This window comes from Antechinus flavipes, chromosome 5, assembly GCF_016432865.1.
Source record: "Antechinus flavipes isolate AdamAnt ecotype Samford, QLD, Australia chromosome 5, AdamAnt_v2, whole genome shotgun sequence".
NCBI lineage: Eukaryota > Metazoa > Chordata > Mammalia > Dasyuromorphia > Dasyuridae > Antechinus > Antechinus flavipes.
The window spans coordinates 9,822,607-9,847,237 of NC_067402.1; the positions used below are offsets into that span (position 1 = coordinate 9,822,607).

At 41.2% G+C, this 24,631-nt stretch overlaps 1 protein-coding gene across 3 annotated transcripts in view; it reads left to right on the plus strand.

Moving 5' to 3' along the window:
- Positions 1 to 24,631, plus strand: part of HDAC9 (histone deacetylase 9) — an 867,097-nt gene that overhangs the window by 584,606 nt on the left and 257,860 nt on the right. For all 3 annotated transcript variants that reach the window (XM_052000806.1, XM_052000813.1, XM_052000807.1), the window contains 2 exons: positions 10,836 to 11,013; positions 19,153 to 19,286. In XM_052000806.1, coding sequence (XP_051856766.1) covers positions 10,836 to 11,013; positions 19,153 to 19,286 — 312 coding nt within the window. The remainder of the gene's footprint in view (positions 1 to 10,835; positions 11,014 to 19,152; positions 19,287 to 24,631) is intronic.

The following is a 24,631-nucleotide window of genomic DNA, read 5'->3' on the forward strand; positions in this document are numbered from 1 at the left end:
AAAGGTGCCTTCTCCTTGGGATTTTATCTGTTGCCCCATGTTTAAGTGAGTTCTTTTTTTTTTTTTTCAAACAACTTCTGAGCATTTTCTCCCTCTAGTTCCTTTGAGCCTATGATAGTCTACCTGTTATCAAATTTGCTTGTGTCTAAATATCTTCTCTGGACAAGATTGTAAATTTCTGGAGGGCAGGGTTGTTTTCCTCATTTATATCCCTTCATCCTGGAATAATGCTTTGAATATAATAAAGAAGTGTAATAGATGTTTGTTGAATTGATTAGATTGCTCAATTATAAAGGGATAGTAGGAAAGCACACTCTACTTATCCCTTTTTGTTAGAATATTTATCTTCCTTTAGGCAGCCCTAAAATCTCTGTCTTCTATTCTATTTCTCTCTCTCTTTCTGAATCTGTCTCTGTTTCTCCATCTGTCTCTATTTCTGTGTCTCTGTCTTTGTCAGTCTCTCTCTCTCCCCTCAAATTGGGTTGCATTATTAAGTCTATGTTTCTGTCAGATGCTCCAATAAAATATTAGTTTCTGGAGGAAATAGGGTTCTCATTTTCCTCCTTTTCCCCCAATGGCCATAGAGCCTTGCATAGAAGAGCTGTATGAGGAGAAGCACATATTAAATTGGATTGTATTCTTGATTCTGACTCAGATGGACTGTCCCATGTGAAGGCATGGGATGTCCCTGAAGACCTGTATTCTTAGGGGGAACCCCTGGTTCTAGAAGCTGTGGCTTGCCTGATTGGATACTGGGGATTATGCTACTGATGTTGTCATGCTTATGCTCCAAGTAATGGATTCCAATGCAAATTAATAACATGGTTAACCCAGAAACTTAAGGCTGGACTCAAAAGTCTGAGAACCCTTTGGCAGGCATCTGAGTTTTATCCAATTGGGGTTTTCCATTGGGCCATAAGCACCCAAGTTTCCTCTTCTGGGAATACCTGTCTTAATACTCTAGTCAATTTTTAGGAACTGAAAAGAAAAAAAAAACCTACAACAAAGAATCAAAAAGAGAAATCAATGTGGTTTTGTGAGTTTGATAATTATATTCTACTTGGCCAACAGATGAGACATTTTGTTCTTTCAGAGCACTCTAAAATACAGAAGAGACTGACGTCAAGATAGTATTGAGGAGAATCATCAGATATTAAACAGACATCTCTGGGAGGGGAAAGCAGAATTAGGGGGCCTTGTGGCTAAATTTCTCCTTCAGTGTTTACTAAGTTCTTCAACTCAGACAAATCACTTTTTTTTTTTTTTCCTGAAGCAATTGGGGTTAAGTGCCCAGGGTCACACAGCCAGGAAGTGGTAAATGTCTGAAGCCAGATTTGAATTCAGATCCTCCTGAATTAAGGGTTGGTGGTCTATCCACTGCACCAACTAATTGCCCCACTAGCTGTTCAGTTTCTTTATCTGTAAAATGGGAATGATAATGCTGAAAGTGCCTTCCTCCACAAGTATGACAATGTTAGGATCTTTTCATCCCTTAATGAGCTATAACAACTATGCCAGCTGCCATTTGTAATATTTCCAACACACATGAATGTTAAAATATAATTATTAGAGTGATGAGGACACCTAGGGGGTACCATAGTGCACAATGGCTTGGCCTGGAGTCAAAATCATTTTCCTCAGTTCAAATCTGGCCTCAGACACTAGCTGAGTGACCCTGAGCAAGTCATTCCCAGATAGAATTAAGAATTAGACACAACTGAAATGACTGAACGACAAACACAAATATGAGGATGATCAGTCACTTGCTGCTGCCATGAACCCCACTGCCTCCAAGATCATCTCCAGTCATCCTGATCTAGATCTGGTCATTGGACCCAGATGGCTCTGGAGGGGAAAGTGAGGCTGATGGCTTTGCACAGCCCTCCTTTGCTTAAATCCAATTCACTCGTATGTTATGACATCACTGCCCTGATGGCTTGGGTCTCCTCCAGAATAAAGGATACAAACCACAGCGATGTGCCATTCACGGTGCCGGGTACAGGAAATGCAAATAAAGAGAACAGGGTCCCTGTTCAGAAGGAACTTAGTCAATTGAATGATTTGACTTGTTGACTTGAGATCCTAGCTAGTTTGCTGAGCACTTGGAAACAAAGCACAGTTCAGACACTCAAGGAGCTGATGTTTTAGTGAGGGAAGGGAGAAACTTTCCATCAACTTGTGATTAAAATGAACCCTGCAAGGCGTCACAGAGGGCACTAGGTATGTCCTTGGAACTTCTTGGTGGAGGAGTGAGAGATGGGTAGATTGTAGAGCTCATTTCTGGACTGTTAAGGACCACGCCTAAATGTGGAAACCCAGAAAGCCTGTAAAGGGTTAAAGGGGACTGGACCATTAAGGGGCAGGTTGGTTCCCTGAAAGCTCCCCCAGCTGCAAATCATAAAAGCCTTGAAGGAATTGCAAATCAGCCTTTTTTGAGGCAGTGTTGCTTGTGGATTGGGAATGAAATAAATTGGAGGCAAGAGGTAAGAGGAGGAGGGAGGTCAGAGAAGGCAACTGCCTCTCAGTCTCCTTGTATTATTATCATCTTCTCACATTCTGCTGGTCAGAATCAGAGCCCCAGCAGCCTCTAGTAAGTGGCTCCTGCAACACAGGACATTTAAATGGGGTCGATATTCCTACAATAGGTTTCCCAAAGAATCGACTCACTAAGAATCCCAATTTGATGTCACCGATCTCGGGGTTTGTATCCTGGAGACATTTTCCTTCATTACCCAGTGAAGTCTTGCTTATGATTAAAAAATCACCATGAGAATCATCCTTCCCAGAAAAGCAGAATCTCTCCTAGGTATGGGATGAAAAGTTCCTCTGGGCTAAATGGATTCTGACATCTATCCATGAAGAGACTGGGTGGGACCCACAGTGGCCAATATGTATCCTCTCTAATAATATTATTAAAAACTGTTACAAGGGGGATATGTTGCCTCCTCCAGACACTTGTCTGGACTGAAGGGGATGCTTGTGGTGAGGTGCCAAGAGCAATAGAGTGCTGACTGTCTCTCCTCTCCTTTCCTTTTTACTCAAGCCAAATGGTCTGCACAAACATTTTGGCAGGGGGCTGTGTGTAATTGACAGCGTGCGCTCTGAGAAGAATCGGGATATCTTGTCTTTGGTGGAACCACCGCAAATCCTGTAGTTAGACTTCACGTGTAGACACAAAGGGGGAAGAAGGGCTGAATTTTCATTAACGCAGCCCGGTCCGTGAATCACAATTGTCTAAGAGCTCTTGGAGCATACAGGGAAATAAACTTACCTTCTTTAGTATCCGCCATGTTTTCTGAGATTCAATAGATTCTCGAGTCCTAGTTTTAGCAAGACGAGGTGTCTCAGCATGTCATTTTTGGCATCCACTACTAGTAAGGAGTCTTTTCATTTCCATTCTATTCAGCTCCATCCAAAAAAGCACTTTAAAATTTTGTTTTTGTGGTTGTGTTTGTGTGTTTTAGGGACCAGGCCAGGTACTAGGAATACAATACAATGGCAAACATGGAAAACAATAAATGAGTGCCTTCAAAAACAAATTTCAGGGTTTAGGGATGGGAGAATAGCACAAGCACTGATCAGTAATTTTAAAAATCAACCGATAGAATTTATTAAATATCAACTATGTGCCAAGCCCAATGCAAGTTTCTGGGAATAGCCAAAGAACAGCTGAACCATTTGTATCCTAAAGGAATTCAATTCTCATCCAAAAAAATAAAATTCACATGTATCTGGTAAATACTAAACAGAAGTGAGGCATTCTGGGAGAAAAAGCCTAGCCTCAGGTTTTGAGGCTCAGGAGAGGCTTTGGATAGACAATGGTATTGGATCTAAACCTTCAAGGAAACTAAGGTTTCTCGGAGAAAAGGGTGAGCAAAGTTGCATTCTAGTCACAGAAAATAATGGAAGTTAATGCCAGGTTGAAAAAGGTTTAAAACATCAAATAGGGAAATTTATACTTTATTTTTGAAGTAGTAGGGAGCCACTGGAATTCAGTGAGTAAGAGAATAATATGATCAGATCTGTTGCCTAGGAAAATCACTTGGAAGCTGAGTTTTGGAGAGAAATATTGGATAAAAAGGCCAGTTATGAGAATGGCTGGATTTGAACTTATGAAAATGAGTCTCTGGGCCTGGAACTCTATCCACTGCCATTTTTACATATATAAATTGTGTGTGTGTGTGTGTGTATGGGGTATGTATGGGTGTGTGCTGTATGCACACGTGGTTAAATGTATATGTATGTGATATGTATTGTGTGTGTATGTATAAAGGCACATATTTGTGTATGTATGTATATATGTATATCATGTCAGCTTTTTCTGGGACATTGGTCTGGAGACTGTTGTCAAATTTTGGTTCCCCAAAAATAGAGACCAAGCCATCTGAGCAGCTCTACTCAAGCCTAGTTGCATGGTACAGTCTGGGGGTGGGGAGTGAACCTGAATTTGGAAGCAGAGGGGTCTGGGTTTGAATTCTGGCATTGTCACTTCCTGTGTGGACTTGGACCAGTCACTGCTCTGGGCCCTTGTTTCTGCCTCTATAAAGTGAAACGGTTAGACTGGTTGACCTCCAAGGCCCCTTCAAGCCATAAATCTTTAATTCCATGATTTTTATGATGAAAATAATTCCTCATTTCAGTTCAGTTCAGAAACAGCCTATTTCTGTGGTCTCTACTCGAGCAAAATTCCCATGGATTTAAATTCCTTTGGGCTTTGAGGTTAGAAGATTAACTCCAAAGTGCCTGAATTCATTTTCTCATTAAAAAATATTAAATCTTTGGGGTCTTTCCTGATTCTATTAGTTATGAGCATACTTTCCCCCCTCAAAATATGATGTAGATCCTAAGTGAATTCGATGCTCTCTCTCCCATAGAGTCAAGCTCTTTGAGGGCAAGAATGGTTTTATTTCGTGTTTGACCTCCTCTATGGTCCAGCACATAAATAGACACTTAACAAACGTGTGTTGGATTTGATTTCATAATATTGAGGTTTGACCACTAATATCCTTTGAATCTCTCTCACTGATCCCACTGTCTTTTATTGGCTCCATGTCATCTCCATTCCCATCTGAAACTAGAATGTGAGTTCCCTGAGAGGAGCCTTTATATGTCCCTCACTCAGCAGAGTGCCTTGCACAGTTACTGTGATAATAATAATAATAATAGATTTACATAGTTCATTTTTTTAAATAATAGCTTTTTTATTATCAAAATAGATACAAAGATACTTTTCAAAATTCACCCTTGAAAAACCTCATAGATCTTTAAGATTTGTCTATATTAACTCAGGCACTTAAAACATATATTTCCCAATTATTTTTACTTATTTCATTAAATATTTCTCAATTATATATAAACTTTTAAAACATGTTTACTTTTTTTAAATTTTCTATTCGCTCTCTTTCCCTCACTCTCTCTTCTCCCTCTTCAATGAGAAGGCAAATAATTTGATGTCAATTATTCTTATGTAATAATGCAAAACATATTTCCATATCAGCCATGTTTCAACAAAACAAAATAAAACAAAACACACACACACACACACACACACACACACACACCTTCCTAGTGGGGAGAAGGGACTCAAATAAACAAAAAAATCAATATTAAAAGAAAAGAAGCAAAATAAGAAAAGTATGTTTTTCTCTGCATTCTGAACCCACCACTTTTATCTCTGGATAAAATTTTCCATCAAAAGTTCTTTGGAATTGCCCTGGATCAATGTATTTTTGAGAAGAACTAAATTATTCAGAGTTGCTCATCATTCCATATGGTTGTTACTGTACACAGTGTTCTCTTGTTCTATTCACTTCACGTTGCGTCAGTTCATAAAAGTCTTCCCAAGTTTTTCTGAAATAATTCTATTTGCATTTTCTTATAGCACTTTAGTATTCTATTATAATAATGTTTTAGTTTGAATTTTAGTTTAAAATTTTAGTTAAAAAATTGAAAACCACTGTTTTATTATGACCATATAATTTTGTCTTCTCTGTCATGTCTTTAAGTACTTCAGAAACTATTGATATGTTTTCCAAGAGGCAGTTATCAGAGTATCATTTATAGAATATGGGTGTAGGGGAGTGGTTACAAGGCTCCCCATTGCTTATTGGGTCATTAATTGAGTTGGAATCAGAAGAAGCCTCCAAGTCTTATTTCTAGCCTCTGTCAGTACCGATTACCTTCCAATGTGTCTCACTCTTACTATGTATGGAAATAAACAGACAGTAGCAGAAGCCAAGTGCTGGACCCTGCATCTGTTTGGGAAGGGGGAGACAATACTTAATAAGAAACTTTGTATTTTTCCTATGTATATTCTACTCATTATTGGGTCACACAGAAAAATATATTTTCCCTATTTTGAGAGTAAGATAGGGTTGTGCATATAAGGATTTTGCTTTGGCTTTATATTTTGGGGCACACTAATTAATGTGGATGGAAAATAAGAGCCTATGTTTGGAAGAAGGAAGGGTTGCATATGCACCCTTAGGACTGATTTATTCTCTCTGAAAGTGTTTAGGTCACTGAGTTTTTATTCTTTGTGAGAGAGGAGAACAGAGATCCTCACGGTATAGCTCAGTGTTTTCTTAGGTTTGGGCTCTGAGATATGATTAAAGCTAGTCAAGCTTAAAATGTTTAAAAAGTTCTTGGGAGAACCCGCTACTGTATTTGTTCCTGATGGGAATGATGATATCATGGAAGCTTCCCTTGGGATCTTATACCACTTCTCATATGGGAAACCAGTTATCCAGGAGCCTCTTGGGAGAGGAGATTTATAAAAAAACACATTCTCCCCTTTAGACCTTTGGACAAACCCAGGAGCTCTTGTGATCCATCTGGGTGATGACTCGGATACGGCGCTGCTCAGGGGCGGCCAAGTGGGATAAAAGATTAGGCATTATTCCCTGACTTGCCACATGCCAGTGGGAATGGGAAATCAGGGTTGTAATAATGCTTACTGATGATTCACCAGAAAAAAGTCCCTTATTCCCCTGGTCCTGTTTTGAAGTCCCCAAAGTCAGTGATAGCCAACATAGTAAACTGGTCATTGTGACCTACTGGATAGAATGCTGGCCTCAGAGTCAAGAAATAACAGCTAAGAGTGAAGATTTATATAGCACTTACCATGTGTAGACACTGCTCAGGGCTTATAATCATCATCCCTCTCATTTTATACTTGAGACAGACAAAAGTTCTGACTTGCCTCGAGTCACACAACAATCAGCCTCTAAGCTGGATTTGAGTTCAGATCTTCTCCAGGTCTACTGCTCTACTATTGATCATGCCGTCTAGCTGCCCCTACATTTGGATTCTCCCTTTTAGTTGTGGCATCCTGGACAAGCTACCCAATCTGAGCTTCCATTTTCTCCTTTGTGATAATAATGCTTCTAGTAAAAGTCTTCCTGGCTTGATCACAGACTCAAAAAAGACGAAATAAAAGAGTGTTTCGAACAACTTCAAAACAAGGTGAGACAGAGTGCGCCATAGTAAGTAGTGAGTGTCAGCTTCAGAGTCAGAAAAACTTGGTTTCAAATCCTGCCCTTAACACATCTCGGCTGAGCCACTTGGGGAAGTCATCTAAACTTGAGAGTTTCAGATCCTCCCCTTTGACACGATTATGTGGGCACCCTACCATGATGGGCAGAAAGTGCTCAAGTCCCGCTCCTTTTTTAGGCTACTCGTGAAGTTTTCTGCTTTGTTCAGTTAGTATATAAAAGTGTGATCTGAACTTTGTCACTCAAGATTTTCCCACCGTGCTTGAGGATGCATCGCTAGCCCCTCACTGCATATCCTCCCCCGCAAGCTTGTATGCAGTGGGCACACACAAACAATAATTCTCTCTGGCTGTTAATGATATGAACATGGCAGTTATGTTGCTAATAAGCAATTGTGGACCTAATTGTTCAATTGGGGATTTATTATGTTTAAAAAAAATCAGGTAAAATTTCCCTTTCTTTTCCCCTCCTCTCCCCACCTTTACTTACTATTTTTTTTTAATCTTTCAATTTAGTATCTTGTTTCAGACCTTTTTATATTTGTCTTATCTCTCAAATGAAACCATCCATTCCTGGAGAAAGTCCCTATGGAAAAGATAGAAAGTTGAAGTTGGGATTAGAAAGACTTGGGTTCAAGTCTCCCCTGAACAGATGTGTAAGCCACCCAATCACAAGTATCGCATTATCTGTAGCATCCCCTCCTGGGATTATTGGAGGAGCAAGTGGCGCTTTTGTATTTTCGCTATTTTGAGCAAGCAGCAGAACCCAAGCCATGGCAGGTATTTGCAGGAGCTTCCGTGTGCTTCTGTGAATCTCACACCCAAACACAAGAGGCCAAAGAGTATGAATCCCTCGACTGGATTTTCCTCAGCACGCTAGATCCATTTGTAAGGCTGCTTTTATTGGGCTGAGCTGGGTACCTTCCCTTATTCGGTTCTCTCGTTCCTGAAAGGCGGATGTTGATATGAGTCATCCAGCTTCCTCATAAAAAACCTTGAAGGATTATGCAGCTAAGCGCTCTGACCAGCTGTCCTCCTTCTTCACTAAGCATGCCTCAAGAAGAAAGGAGCTTAAAATGAAGCTTGAGGGATTCTATTCAAAATGAAGAATTTCCTGGAGTTTGGGGTTATAAAAATGTGCAAGTTGGGAATCTCTTCCAGAGATTTGTCAATATGGAGCATCTGCCCATCTGTGTTAGACACGGAATCTTCCTGAAGGGCAGGGGACTGGAAGTGATGTTCTCCTCAAGTTCCTTCTAGCTCTATGATGCCTTGATTCCTCACCTCAGTTTCCTCAACTGTAAAATGGGGATTTTTTTGGCACAGTTGTTGCAGAGAGTTACATGAGAAATCTATAAACTTTAAACAAAGTTGTCAACATGAAAGTGTTAGCTGTTATTACCATTCTCATTATTAATAGTCTATGACCTGAACATTTTGAGAAGTGGATAATAGATTGAAAATGCTTGGAAAATGTTGAAACCTCCCTGCCCCAAACACATAGACATACCCAATTCTTCAATGTTTATTTGTAGATGTTTATTCACTCCTAATTATTGACTTTATTCATCTGGGAATCACTGACCCCAGACCCACAGATCAAACATAGGAAGGAACTTCAGAATTCATTCAGCCTACTCCTTTATTGGCTCCCTTCAGGAAACTGAGGGTCTGAAAGAAGGAGTTAAGGGTTTCAGTGGTAAGACTGTATTTTCTGATGATGCAGATCCAAGCCTTCTGCCCTTTGGTACTTTCAATCCCTCTATAACCAGCTAGCTAGCTAACTTCTGGATATTATTTTAAGGCTTGTGTTTATATATTCTTTGGTGCTTTTTATATACATATATTATATATATATATATATAATATATATATTATTTGGTACTTTGTGTATTATATATATTTATATCTCTATATATCTAGCTAGCTAGCTAAATTTTGGGTATTGTTTTAAGGCTTGTGTTTATATATTCTTTGGTGTTTTATATATATATATATATATATATATATATATACATATATATTATTTGGTATTTTGTGTATTATCTATATTTATTTCTATATATCTCTATATAGCTAGCTAGCTAAAGTTTGGGTATTGTTTTAAGGCTTGTGTTTTTTTACATATATATGTATATGTGTGTGTGTGTGTGTGTTTGTGTCTATGTATGATGTTATGTGACTTTCCCAATCACTCTGGATAGAGAAACTATTATTATACCCATGTTACAGATGGGAAAATGAGCCTCAGAGTGATAAGGACCTGGTCAAGAATAGTTAGCATGTGAAGTAAGATTTGAACTCAGGCCTTCTCAACTACAGAGCAACTAGGTGATGCTGCAGTGGACAGAGCCCTAGTCCTGGAATCAGATTCATCTTTCTGATTCAAATCTGACTACAGACACCAGCTGCGTGACTCTGGCAAGTCGCTTGATCCTGTTTGCCTCAGTTTCCTTATCTGTAATGTAAGTTAGAGAAGGAAATAGCAAACTCCCCTGGTATCTTTCCCAAGATGCCACCGGTTACCAAAATACCAAGAGTCATAGAGAATCAGCCACGACTGAATGACAGCGTCCCAACTTCTCAAACCCGGTCTGGGGATCCACACCCTAAGTGTTCTCTCTGCTTCCCAGAATGTTTCCCAGGCTCGGCAGGATCTGCCCTCCATCCCGCTGTCGGCGGAGCCCCGGGCCTGGGTCTCTAGACCAAGCTCGTTTGCCCCGGCCAGGTCAGCCTTGTGGCTAAATCCCTGATTCGGTGAAACGTAAATTCCGAAAGAATAATATTATCCTGGGGTAACTGTCAGAAGCTTGCGGAGAAAATCCCAGCTCCCTGCCCCCGTTTACAGAGCGCCAGAGGTCAGGCAGCCTTGGCTCTAACGGCATTTATTACTGGATTCACGGGGTCGGAGGTTTCGCTGATCTAAAAGTGAAGCCGCGTCCCTCCATTGTTTGTGCCAGCGGTCTGGAGCCTGGCGGGCCTGGAGCACAGTAGGTTTGGAAGAGACTCTCGTTGATTGATTGATGATTGATTGAGTGAGTTCAAGGTGTTGTTCTCAAGATATAAAAGGAGCCGGGGTCACGTCTTATCCTCTGAGGAGAAAGGTGTTTTCTTTGCTTCGGTTTGGACAGGCCGGCTTCCTGCCATCACGCGGGCGGGGAGGCCGACTGCGGCTGTCAGTGGGAAAACATCTGCTGCATGGATTTATCGATGAGGTCTGGGTTTTCTTTTTCTTTTCTCCCCCTGCTTCACGCCATTTATAAGGACTGACCTAATGAACTTCATTTATTGACCTGTTTCTCTCCATGTGTTCCTCTCTCCCGCGCTGTTTTCTCGGGGACAGCCGTTCTTGGAGGCCCAGCCCGGGCACGCGCTCCCGACGTACCAAGCTCCGCTGGCAGCCGTGGGAGCAGAAGCCTTTGACCAGCACCTACTGATCTCCAGGACCCGCTCGTCCCCCGCGGTCCCCACGGTGCCTCGTCCAGCGATGGATCCGAGCCTCCAACGTGCCTCTGAGACTGGTACGTCTCCCAAGGACTTCTCTCTAGCAAGGCGGGCCAAGTGCCCCGCTTAAAGTGCCCCCGATGCCTCCGGGGCAGGCAGGTCCTACTTGAACTTCCTTCACCCCATTTTTACAAGGTTGGGATGGCCACAAGACAATTGGCACAACTAATAAATCTGGGGCTTAGCTATTATAGCCCCATAAATCGTTATCTCATACCAGTTACATTAACAGGTGCACGGTCCCTTCGGAAAAGGGGGAAAAGAGCCCAAACATCCATGTCAAAAACCATTTTTCCCCATTTAGTTGACATTTTCTACAGGTCTTAGGGCCAGCTTCCCTCCTTCTTCCTCCACAGAGTTGACTTCTGGCCATTAGGACAAGCTGAAAGGGGCACTCACCTCTCAGCCTTCCTCCTTGACTCCAAAGGGAAATGTAATTATGGGCAGGGGGGTATTTTCCTCTCCAGAAGCCTTTCCCGATGAATGGTGCACAGGAGCAAACCTGCCACAAGAACTTGGTGGGGATCTGATACACATTTTCCCTCCCCCTTTCCTAGGCACTTGGTGGGGAGAAGGGGCCTTTGGCTAAACTTTCCATCCAGCAGCAGTGAAACAGCATTGTCTTATAGGACACGATAAAGGATTCCAAGGCAGGAGCATCCCCTAGATCCGAGATGACAGACAGTCGTTCTCCTGAAATAAAAGGAACAGGATTAAATCTGTACACAGACACGTGCATATGCACGATTGGGTGCCCACCTAATCTGTAGAGACGCACAGTCTCACCCCCTGGTACTTCTTGTGGCCTGGAGGTGAGCCTGCATCCTCACAGTCTGTGTCAGCTTTGGACTGTCCTTCCATGTTGGACATGCTTGAGGGAGTCCCAAAAACTGGTCTCTTTTTCAGGGACCAACCTAGGTCAGTTGGAGAGTCTCCTGACCAAACGAGGGGCCTGGCTTCCTTCCAGATGCGAGGTGCTCTAGCCTTCGGAGACTTTGTCCTTGTCTGTAGAATGGAGAGAATGAGGGAAAGAAGCAAGCTTTTATTAGGCACCTACTGTGTGCTCGAAATTATTCTGGGCACTTTTTACCAATGTCACCTCAGTGGGTCAGGGAGTGAATCCCTGTGTGTCTATTAGCAAACTTCCTTTTTTGGGGGATTTTTTTTTTTTAATTCAGAGTGAGACATTGTTTTTTGGGTTTTTTTTGTGGCTTTGTGTCCTCATGTGTCCTTCATGGCTGCAAAGGCTAAAATACCTTTCCCGAAATCCTGAGCCTAATCCCCGATACCATCTGAGATTCACGGGCGATGAGCGGCAGGCCAAGCTCCTTCGCTTCGATGGCGATCGCTGACAAACCCGGCCTAGGAATTCCTCTTTATAATGTGCTATACCACAAGCCAGCATTCCAGGCCCTCGCCCGCCTTGCCGACATTAACCGCTTCCTGTGATCCTTCTTGTTTCTGGGCCGGAACAGTTCAGCCAACGTGTTCCAAATGACCCAGGGCCTCTGTGTGGCCAGCGTGGAAGCTTCTTATTCCTTGGCTCCCGGGCGTTCTTGGTTGGCCCCATCGGGGTCTGTAGGAAGAATTTGTTCACCATATGTAGGGATATATTTTGGGGAGGGGGAGTCTCTCAGAATCCTGGTACCTTTCCCAGAAAGACAACCCCCCTTCTCATTTTCAGGTGAGTCTTTCCATTCTCACCAAATAATGATGTCTGCCTGAGGGCCAGAGATCTCTCCTTTAGCACCTCCCTACCCACCTTCCCAACCTTCCCAACGAAGATGTTTGCTTAAGTTTTAAAGGCCGGCCCTCCGGGGCCCACATGTGTGGCTGTCTCCTCCTGGAGGATGGTTTCCTCCCGATAACATTTTCTTTTCTTGGTCTGTTGGAGAGCGTTATGGAGGGTGACGCTTTCCTGATGCCTTTTCATTCCCAGAGTTTTCTTCCTCCCCTCACTGACTCCCTTGAGGTGGGATGGGGTGAGGGGAGGCTGGTGGTCGGAGAACAGTGCTGTGGAAAGGGCCGTTCCATTTGGACAATCAGCCAGTCCCATCCAAGATCACTGAAGCACGTGCTCAGGGTGGCTCGCTCACAGTAATGAGAGCTGGCCTTGCCATCGTGCTCAAGGCTGTGCGATGCCCGTAAAGTGACCTGTCTTAGTAGAGTCTCTCAGCAGGGGTCTCCATTTTACAGCTGTGGAAACTGAGGCTAAAGGGCTTTAGTGGCAACTAGTTATCAGACCTGAAAGCCAACTCTTGCTGGCTCCACATCCAGGGCCATAGCCAGTGTACCAAGAATGAAATAGTCTCTGCCCTCAGAGATCTTATATTTTCTTAGAACTGAAATGAAATGTGGCCCAAAATATATAACAGGGATAGATACAGAGGGAAAGGGGACTTTTGTCTCAGGACCTCCCTGTCCTGGATCCCTAAGAGGGGCCTTGAAAGCAGAGGCTCTTGTTCTGATAGAGTGTGAACTCACCATTCGGTTCAATGAATCGCTTTGAGTGGAGAGGAATGATTTTGGTTTTGTGTGCTCCTCCCTAGGAAGGCTGAAGTTATGCAGGCAGGGCGTGCCCACTGGCATATCCTGGTGCCCGCTCGTATTTCACAGACAGGAGGATCTTAGATAAAAGACGAAGAAACAATTTATACGGCGTTTTGCTCTGCAGACATTTTTTATTCTCTCACCAACCAGGAAAAGTTATCATCATCACCATTTGCTAGATGAGGAAATTAAATGGGAAGAGCTTGAGGGACTTGCTTAGGGTCCTCAGAGTAGTGTATGTCTGTGTTGGATTTTGGACCCAGGTCATTCTGATGTCACTGAGCCACCAGAGAGCGAGAAGGGACCATCTAACCCAACTAGCCCAATTTACAGAGGAGGAAACTGAGGCTCCGGGAAGTTCAGGGTCACATGGGAACAAGGCAAGATTCAAACGGAGGTTCTTTTGCTCCAAAGTCCACCCATGCCCTTTCCACTTATTAAATGAAAAGTAAATCCTTGGCTGTATTAGACACTTGGCCTTCATAAATTAGACATTGAGAAGGAAATCTACGTGGGTAATTATTGGTATTTATCCAGAATGATCAGGGACAACCTTTGTCATTCAAGTTCCTCTAGCTTTATTAGCACTTAACAGACAAGACATTCAGTACATTTTTAAAGGCGCATGCTTGGGATGGGCTTTAGCACCTGCTGATCACCCTGAAACTGACAGATGCATTTATCCATCCATCCATCCATCCATCGGTCTATAAAGGAGCATATATAATTCTGATATCCGTGTGGCAGATTTGCATGCAGTCCTTCCTATTCAGAATCCAAAGGAAATGAAATCCACCCTCTTTGCTCTAGCCACCTACATGTGGCTCTGGCTTAACTCCATCCCCCAATTTCCCCCAGAAGCCACATGTTATTATAATGCACGTGATATCAGAGCTCATTTTCCGTGTGCACCTTAATGGACTCCTTTTTTCTAGGCCTAATGTAACGAGTGCAGAAAAATCTAGAGGCCTTTGCTCTTTTCTCTGCCTAAAGAATGATGAAAAGTCCCTTATTTGATTTTTTTTTTAAACACCACTGTTGGTCCCATATCTTGACATTATTTCTTATAGTTTTAAAAGGGAAGGTGTCTTAAATCTGGAGTATGGATACCAGAATCAGCTCTACTCAGTAGGGAGACACTGGGAATATAAGGAAGAGTCCTAATGTAGAGAGATTTCAGGGTTCCTTAGTTAGTACTGGGTGCTCTGGTGACCTTGTTGATACAGTGCTATGCCCGAAGTCAAGAAGTCGATTTATAACTGGACCTTAGAACCCAGCTAATAATCCCAACAAATTTGGATGAAATTTTGGATGAAAAAACTGAGGCAGAGAAAGATTTATGACCAATCCATGATGGCTTTGCTATGAAGCCTTGGATGGTGGAGAGCACTTTCAGGTCCGCCTGGGGCTTCCCCAAGTTAGAAGCTCTGATCCAAATAGGAACTTGGCCAGGAGCCACCTTTGGAAGTGAATTACCAGTGGTCTAAGAGGAGAAGAGAGGCTGGGGCTTTCTTCATCTGGTGTTTGGGCAAAGACTTCTGCCTTCCTGATTGTGGCCATTAATAAGAAAGGCTTTATTTATTTGTTTGTTCTTCTGTTTCTCTATTTAATTATTTATTTATAATTTGATGCTTTTATTAATTTTTAATTATTTATTTTATTTCGGGCAAAAAGGGAGGGTTTTTTTTTTTTTTTGCTCTCAAACCTATTTAATTTCATGAGTCTGTATCCAGACCCTTTCCTAACAAGAATTCCTCAGGGACTGCAGGCTCTAGTTCATAGAATCACATGATTATAGAAGGAGAAGCATTTAGAATTCCACACTGACATTTTAAAGATGAGGAAACTGAGGCTCAGGGAGCTGAATTCCCAGTCAGATAGGTGTTGAGGGTCAGAGGCAAAACTGCAGAATTGGAATTCAATTTTCCTGATTACAGCCCAGGGTCCCAGTATCATCCCCCTCCACTGAACATGTAGATAAATAAAAAAAGATCATCTGTTTTATTATGTTTATTAACTTAATATGATATATTCTTCATACTTATTAATTCAATGCAATCAATTTTAATGATATATGGATATATGAGAAACATCATGCACGCATAAATATATAAATTTATGTATGTGTGCATAAGCATATATATGCATATATATACATTCATATATGGATAGATGAGGGATGGATGGATAGATGCACTGAGAAATAGATGATAGATACATATCCACTTAAATAGATGAGAGAAATTGTTAGTTAGATGGAAGAATATATACTTAGATAAATCGATGAGAGATAGATGGATAGATAGATGAGAGATAGATGGTTGGATGGATAGATAGATAGATAGATGGATGGAGGGAAAGAGGGAGGGAAGGAGAGAGAGGGAGGGAGGGAGGGAGGGAAGGAAGGAAAGAGAGAGAGAGAGAGAGAGAGAGAGAGAGAGAGAGAGAGAGAGAGAGAGAGAGAGATGGGTAGACAGATAGATGGTTGGGCTGTTGGGCTTCTTTCTTCAGATGAGGCAAGTTCCAAGGGATTTTCTAGTTTTAGGGTTTTGAGATCCTGAAGTAACCTCAGAGATGACTCTGTCTAACCCTTTTTTGGTTTAGGTAAGACCTGTAAAAGGCTGAGTTCTTTTTCTGACAGAGGTTCAGGAGGATGAAGCTCCTATAATGTTTACACAGCAAGAAATTATTCAGGCACAAAAAGGAATGGAAGCAAACATTCCCAGATGAACCGTGGAAGGGATGGAGTGCATCCATTCTTGCTTTTGAAAAAGAGAGGAGGAAACCTAATGAGAGGGACCCCCTGGGGCTGGGAGGGATGCCCTGCTCTCTCTGTTGGCATGTTCTCGAGACTTCATCCAGACGAGTCCCTGGCTCTTGGCCTTCTAGACGTGTCGTGACCCTGAAATCCCTTCATCTTAATTCCTCCCTCCCCAAAGTTTATGGGGCTTCCTGGAATTTCTATTAAGAATACCAGATACTCAGCAATAATTTCAAGATATGAGGGTCTGATTGTAAAGCCGGCCCTGCTAGATGGTGATGGGAAGGGAGTCTGATGCAAAGCTGCAAGCGTCACAGCAATTTAGCCCGCAAACAGCCAAATCGCAAAACTCCATTAGGATCGTGGCCTCCCTAATGGGAACATACGTGAACCCAATGAACAAGACTATCCTTCTTGGTGTTAGGGTGAGAGGACTGACCCTAGTTCTAGATTCTACTCTGTCTTTCCATCCCCCAGCTGCTAGTTCCTGCCTCCTCTAAATGACTAGGTTTAGCTGGGTTCTAATCCCTTTTCAGACACTTTCAAGATTTGTATTTCTGATTAAGACACTTCCAGTCCTGAGCCATAATTTCTTCACCGGTAAAATGAGGCCTCCCTTGGAGTCATTGGGTGTTTTCTGACATGGATTTCAGTTATTTTCCCTTATAGACTGTCAACTCCTTGAGGGAAAGTACTGTGATGTTTGTATTTTACTTCTCAGCCCCTCGCACAGTCTCAGAGACACTGGAGGAGCTCAGTGCTTATTGAAAACCCAGTGATAGATTCACCAAAGCTCTCTGAGTTCTCTATATAAAAAAATCCTGCTAGCTGGTCATTCCTAAGATTTACTCAACATGATTAAGGCTTTTGATCACCATGACAACCCCATCGATCTGGGGCCATCAGTTACCAGCCCCATTTTTAAACTAAGATTCAGGTAAGATGTAGCAAAAAATAAAAAGGCCCTCAGTGATCCTCATCCCACCCCGACACCGAGCCCAGCACTCGAACCCTCCCATATCCAGATCCAGTGCTCCCAACAGGCCGAAGGCTGAGAACCAACCAGGAAAGCCCCCTCTTCTCTGGTCTGCCGTGAAAGTAAGTGCTGAACTTGGCCTTCTTGTGGCTTTGTGGAGTGAACTAAGAGGCAGAAAGTCAATCCTGTGGCAGTTGCTGCTAATTAAATAGGCAAGTTCTCCATTTCCTAAGTGCCTCTTGCACATGTCTGGAACTGGACTCTTCAGAGATTAGTATCAGAGCCTCAGGGACAGGACATTTACAGAATGGGAACAATAAGTCATCAATCTTTTTATTTTAGTTTTTTTTTTTTACTCCTTTCTAGAAAAGTAACAATTTTGATGAGACTTTGGGGCCTTTGGGTAGTAAGGATCCTGGATGTCCCTACAATTGTTAACATTTTACAATTGCTCTTTAATATTATTCCATACCCCGTTCTTATGTTTGAATTTTAGTTTTGTCTTTTTCTCATTTTGCAACTTTGCCCTAAAACCTCAGTTTCTTCATCAATAAAATGGGAATAATATTTTCAATTACCTTCCCCAAAGGGCTAACTTGAGGACTGATGTGTTTAAAGGGCTTTATTATGATAAATTATAACATAAATTTATACTATGATTATTTTTATGAATTAGTTCTGAAAGATTGTAGCATTGTTGCTACTATTTTAAGTATTTTTCTAATCAAGAAAACTTAACAGAAGGGACTTCAAAAGACATGTCATTCTTAAATGTGGCTTTATTATTTCCAGGGATCAATCCTAGTGCCTCCTCGTCTTACCCCAGAAGAATATACCCCAGATTTATAAAAGTATCCGTGGGAAAAGAAAATGTCCTTCAGGACATTCTAAGAGGGCAGGATCTCTCTGCATTTAAAAAGTTCTTCCCTTTGAATTAGAGCTTCTCAGGAGTAGTTTTGAATAGGAATTTTCACTAAAAACTTAATGGAATAATTTTTAAAAAACTTATTCAATTCAATAAATGTAAAACAAAATCAGCTTTTTAATTTTCTTTTTTTTTTTTTTTGAGTGAAGCAATACCCATTTTATATTAAGTAGAGGCATCTTGCCATCTGTTTGTGTGTACAGATCGATGTGAATATGTATTCATATGTTTAAATGTATATTTGCATTTTTGTTCATTTATCCATCATCCCCATTTTCCAATGAGTCCTCCCTTCAGTCCTCTGAGAGAGCTTCCCCCTATAACAAAGACTTGAAAACCAGGAAAACAAAATATACAAACCTGTACAATATATTTTCAGATCTTGATGCTATATGCAGGGTTATGTGCACCCTTGGTTCCCCACCTCCAGGAAGGAGTAAGGAGAGCTGCCTTCTCCCAGTGCTTCTTTGGAGCTGAGCTTGGTCACTCCCCTCAGTTTCTCAGAATGGTCATTTCCAGTCCCATTGTGTTGATAGCTGGGGATGGTGTTTTCTTGGCTCCTATTCCTTGTACCAGGTTGTCTTTAGGCATAAGACATAAGTAAGAAGTTGTAACCCTCCCATTATAAATTTTCTACAGACAAGTTATCATCATTTCTATTCCTATCCTTAGAAGGATTTAGATTTTAGCTGAAGCTTCTTAAAATAAGAACAAAACAAAACAAACATGCCCAGAAACAGCCTGACCCTTAGTCTGAGGGCATTCAGCCCTAGGACTTAAACGAGTGTTTGACCATCTCTAAGGCTGCAGATGGATCTGTGATCTTCACTGTGTGTGTGTGTGGGGGGACATCCCTCCTTGGCCCACTCCCCCATCCCCCATACATATCTGCTGGAATTCCAGCCCCCTTAATCTGTGGTTGTTGTGTTCTTTCCCTGTGGAAGGCGTGGTGTACGACGCTCTGATGCTGAAACACCAGTGCATCTGCGGCCGCTCTGCCCTTCATCCCGAGCACGCTGGGAGAATCCAGAGCATCTGGTCACGTCTGCAAGAAACGGGGCTCCTGAGCAAGTGTGAGGTAAGAAAAGAGCAGACGACTGCTGCTGGCCGAGGGAATGGTGTCCAGAGGGCGCTGAGTGGATGGAGGGCAGTCGGCACCCGAGAGGGCTCTTCTTCACTGTGGGCTCTCCATGCCAGTGAAATCCTAACTTGTATCAAAGGGAGGAGAGGGAGGAAAGAGAGTCTTATTGCTGTGCCTTGGACTAATGTCTAAATTGAAGATTTATCAAGAATTCCCCCCAAAACCTATAAGCCAGGTGGTTAGCGTGCCATCACTTGTATTGAGTCCACATGTTAGGAAGAGACATGACAAATTGTAAGGCATTCAGAGAAAGGGATGGGATTCATGCATACATAAAAAAGTGAAGGAAAGAGAATTAATTGTGTACAAATCGCTAGGCTTGGGGCTGGGGATCCTGCTACCACTAATAAAAATAAAAAGCAGATACAACTTGTGCTTAAGGAATTGACATTTTAATGTGAGAAACAGTATAATTGGAGCAATAGTGGTCAGGAAGGAATTCTTTGTTCCAGAAATGTGTTGGGATGATGGCTGCTGTGTCCCTCCTAGGACAATGGAAGAGTTCATGGTTCTAGAACTGAAGGAAGGAAAGTTGGGGAGAGGGAAGAGATTGGAGAAAAGAGTAGAAGCTGAGCAAAAAGGAAATTGGTTAGGAGTATGTAGAGAAGGTGAGCAGAAGGGAGAAAGTTGAGGGCACTCCTCCAGTGGGATGCACTTAAGTAGATTATTTCTTGAATAAACTCCGATCTCCAGTGACAAGAGTGGGCTCTCCCTGTTCTCATGGCCTCTAACCCAGAAGAGTTTTGAACACCTGAGGTTAAATCAAACTCCATAAATGTATTTTCTAGAGTCATCTAACTAGATGGCAGCATGGGAACAGTTTGGTGCTTCCTTGAGCTTATGAAATACCCTTTAGTGCCTGAGAAATTGACAGTGAAGTAAGAAGGAGGAGAGGAACTTGCTGAGTTCTGTGATTGAAAATCCCTGTTGGACATTCTATGGAGAGATTAAGCAGCATCACTCTTCCAAGATGGATGTGCCCACTTAGGGGTGTTTTGGCCCCATAAGAGCTAATGTGGCCAGGGGTGGAACTAAAAAAAAATTAGCCATCACTGCCCTGACTTGTTAGGTTTTTGTAGCTGTTGTTTATTTACTTTTTTAAATTAAAAAACAAGAGTAAATTGGAAAGCTAATAATAACAGAAAAAAGTAAAATAGATGTTTTTACACCTGTTTAGAAAGTGATAAGAGGCTAGCTACATTACCATGACAAGCACAAGATGGAGAATGAAGAGGAGAGGGACGGGGTGTATTCTCATCATTTGAGGAATCCATTGTGTGCATCATATGATCATTGTTGTGTCTGAATAAGTAAGGATGCAGAAGATCAACTTTTTTGTGTCAAAATTTGGCTGCAGGCTACAAGTATTTTAAAGTGAACACTTAAAGATGTTCCTTTATAGCCTTTAAAAATAATTATCATTAATTTTTTCCCTATGTTGTAATCTAGTTATGGAGTAGTCCAATTGGGAAAGAGCTAAGTACAGTGGATTGAACTCCGAGCCTGGATTCAGAAGACTCATCTTCATAATTCAAATCTGTCCTCAAACCTTTACTAGCTATATGATCCAAGCAAATTACTTAATGTTGTTTGCCTCAGTTTCCTCATCTGTAAAATGAGCTGGAACAGGAAATGCCAAATCTCTGCAATATCTTTGCCGAGAAAATTCTAAATGGAATCACAAAGAGTTAGATATGATTTAAATAACTGAACAGTAGAAGCAACAACAATTACAACAGTGCAACTGGCCATTTCAATGGCATTTCTCTAAGACTGAAAGTGATAGAGCAACTGCTGGTTGCCATTGGTAGAGGACATTCTTCTCTGGGAGTTCCCTGTACAAATCCAGTGCAGAAAACATGGCATAAAATAATGTATTTTCTTTTTCTTGATTCCATCTCATCCATTTTAATTGAATGGGGTTTCTGATTTTGCTAAAGAACTAGCCACACATTTCTACTTATCTGTAATATCTTAGCCCATCAGGGAAAAGTGACCAGGGGCAGCCACAGATTGTCGAAAATTTGTTAGTTCTCAGACAAAATATGCTTCTTTTTTTCTGAGCTCCCATTTCTCGGTGCTTCCTTATTGGGAAAGGAATATGTAACTTAATAGACTTTATAGAGTTGCCAGAATACTCACTTGGTGAAGTGACTCACTCAGGATCATACAGCCAGTCTGTGTTAGAGGCAGGGCTAGAGATGAGATCTTCTGGCTCCAAGACCTATTCTCTTTTCACTCCACTATAATGCCAAAGCACAGATAATTTCTTTTTTTAATAATAGCTTTTTATTTTCAAAATGTATGCAAAGATAATTTTCAACATCTATCCTTGCAAAGCCTTGTGTTCCAAATTTCTCTCTCTCTCTCTTCTCCAACTTCCTCCTCTAAACAGCAAGTAATCCAAAATGTTTTAAACATGTGTAGTTCTTCTTTACATATTTCAACTGTTATCATGCTGCAGAAGAAAAATCAGATCAGAAAGCAAAAAAAAGAGAAAGAAAAGGCAAAAAAATAACCACAAAAAGGTAAAAATACTATGTTGTGATCCACATTCAGTCCCCATAGTCCTGGATGCAGATGGCTCTCTCTATCACAAGCCTAGTGGAATTCATATGAATCCTCTCTTTGTTGAAAAGAGCCATTGATCAGAGTTAATCATCATGTCATCTTGCTGTTGCTGTGTACGATGTTCTCTTGGTTCTACTCGCTTCCTTTACCATCAGTTCATGTAAGTCTCTCCAGGCTTTTCTGAAATCATCCTGCTAATCAGTTCTTATAAAGCAATAATATTCCATTACATTCATAAAGCAACAATATTCCATTACATTCATATCCTGTAACTGGAGCACTGTGGCAGCCCTTTTTGTAGTGGCCAGAAACTGGAAACTGAGTGGATGCCCATCGGTGGGAGAATGGCTGAATAGCTGTGGTATATGAATATTATGGAATATTATTGTTTGGTAAGAAATTACCAGTAGGAGGATTTCAGAAAGGTCTGGAGAGACTTAGATGAACCGATGCTGAGTGAAATGAGCAGAACCAGGAGATCATTATACACTTTGACAACAACACTATATGATGATCAATTCTGATGGACGTGGCCCTCTTCAACAATGAGATGAACCAAATCAGTTCCAATAGAGCAGTAATAAACTGAACCAGCTACACCTGGTGAAAGAATTCTGGGAGATGACTAAGAACCATTACATAGAATTCCCAGTCCCTCTATTTTTGTCCACCTGCATTTTTGATTTCCTTCACAGGCTAATTGTACACTATTTCAAAGTCTGATTCTTTTTGTGCAGCAAAATAACTGTTTGGACATATATACTTATATTGTATTTAACTTATACTTTAACATATTTAACAAGTATTGGTCAACCTGCCATCTGGGAGAAGGGGTGGGGGGAAGGAGGGAAAAAGTTGGAACAAAAGGTTTTGCAATTGTCAATGCTGAAAAATTGCCCATGAATATATCTTGTAAATAAAAAGCTATAATAATTTTAAAAAAACCCAAAAAGGGTTGCCACAAATATTTTTGCGAGTCCCTTTTCCTTTTTTCTCATTTCTTTGGGATAATGACTAAGTGGAGAGACACTGCTGGATCAAAGAGTACACATAGTTTCATATGATTCTCTTGTATGCTTGGATCCATTCACAACTGCACATCCCCTCCAACATTTATCATTATTTTTTTTTCCTGGAGATGTATATAGGAGTTATCTTAATTTGCTTTTCTCTGATCAATAGTTATTTAGAACATCTTTTCAAATGACCAAAAATGATTTTAATTTCTTTGTCTGAAACTTGTCTGTTCATATCCTTTGATCATTCACAGAAAAATTCTTAATCACCAAATTTAAAGACACTTTCTCATTCCTTGTCCTGGAACTCTATGTTCTACCTCAAATGATTAGCCACCTTCTCTTTTCTACATAGCCTTTTACTTTGAGTTTTCTATGACAATGTGCTCTTGATTCTCCTTCTACCTTATTTGACCATTCCTTGATCTCTTTTACTGAATTATCATCCACGTCACGTCCCCTGGATGTAGACGTTCCCCACTATTCTCTCATAGCCCTCTTTCCTTCCCTCTCTTTGCTCACTGTCTTGGTGATTTCTTCAACTTCTATGAGTTTAATTTTTATATCAGTCTGAAAATCCAGCTTTATTCTCTTTCCTGAACTCTGTTCTCAAATCATCAACTATGTACTAGACATTTCCAACTGACTATTCTAATGATATCTCAAATTTAAAATATCCAAAGTAGAACTATTTTGTGATCCGAATCTTTCTCTCTATCCAACTTTTCTATTTCTGTTGAGAGCACCACCATTTTTAAGTCATCCAGCTTCTTCAATGCAGAATTATCCTTGACTTCTATTCCCTTGCTCTACATATCCAAGTAGTTGCCAGATCGACTTATAGGTAACTCCTTTTCCCCATGCCTACAGCTACCATCTTGTTCAGGTTTGTCTAGATTATTGCCATGGTCTCCCATTGGGTCTCCAGGTCCACATCTTTCCCCTCTATCTTCTACATAACTGCCAGAGATTTTTCTTATACTTTACCACATAATTATCCTTTCAAGAAAACTCCAATGGCTTCCTATTGGCTCTAGTTTTAAACACAAATTTCTTTTTAGAATTAAGAAGTCCTGCCCAACTTGACCTTGGTTGTATGTCATTTATATGTTGTCCAGCAAAACTGGAGATCTTTGATCCTCTCACACAGCACTTAAACTTTAATCTCTCTGACTTTGTTCTGGCCAAAATTTATTCCTAGAACGATCTTCCTCCTACCACTTCACAAAATTCCCAACTTCCTTCAGGGTCCTACTTATAAACATTACCCTTTACAAGAAGGAGATACGCTTCCTCCTACCAAACACTGGTGTCGTCCTTCACCAATGATCTTGTATTTTTCCTTGTTTATAGTCTTTATGTATGTATATGTGTGCACATGTGTACATGCACACCCACCCCCACACACATACATCACTCATAAGATAATTACAAACATGCTTTTACCCTTGATAGAATGGTAACATCGTAAGGTAGAGTCTGTGTCCTTTCTGTCTCTATATTCTCAAGGTATAGCACAGGGCCTGGCCCATGGGAGCCATGGAATAAATGCTTATGGTAAGTAGAGTTTATCTAATTCAATTCTCTCTTTTTATAAATGAAAAAAAGAAAGACCACTAAAAATGATTGAATTTTCTTCTTGACTTGTCTTTCCTGGGGTACACAGTCAGTTGTAGGTAAGAGGTTTGAACCCCA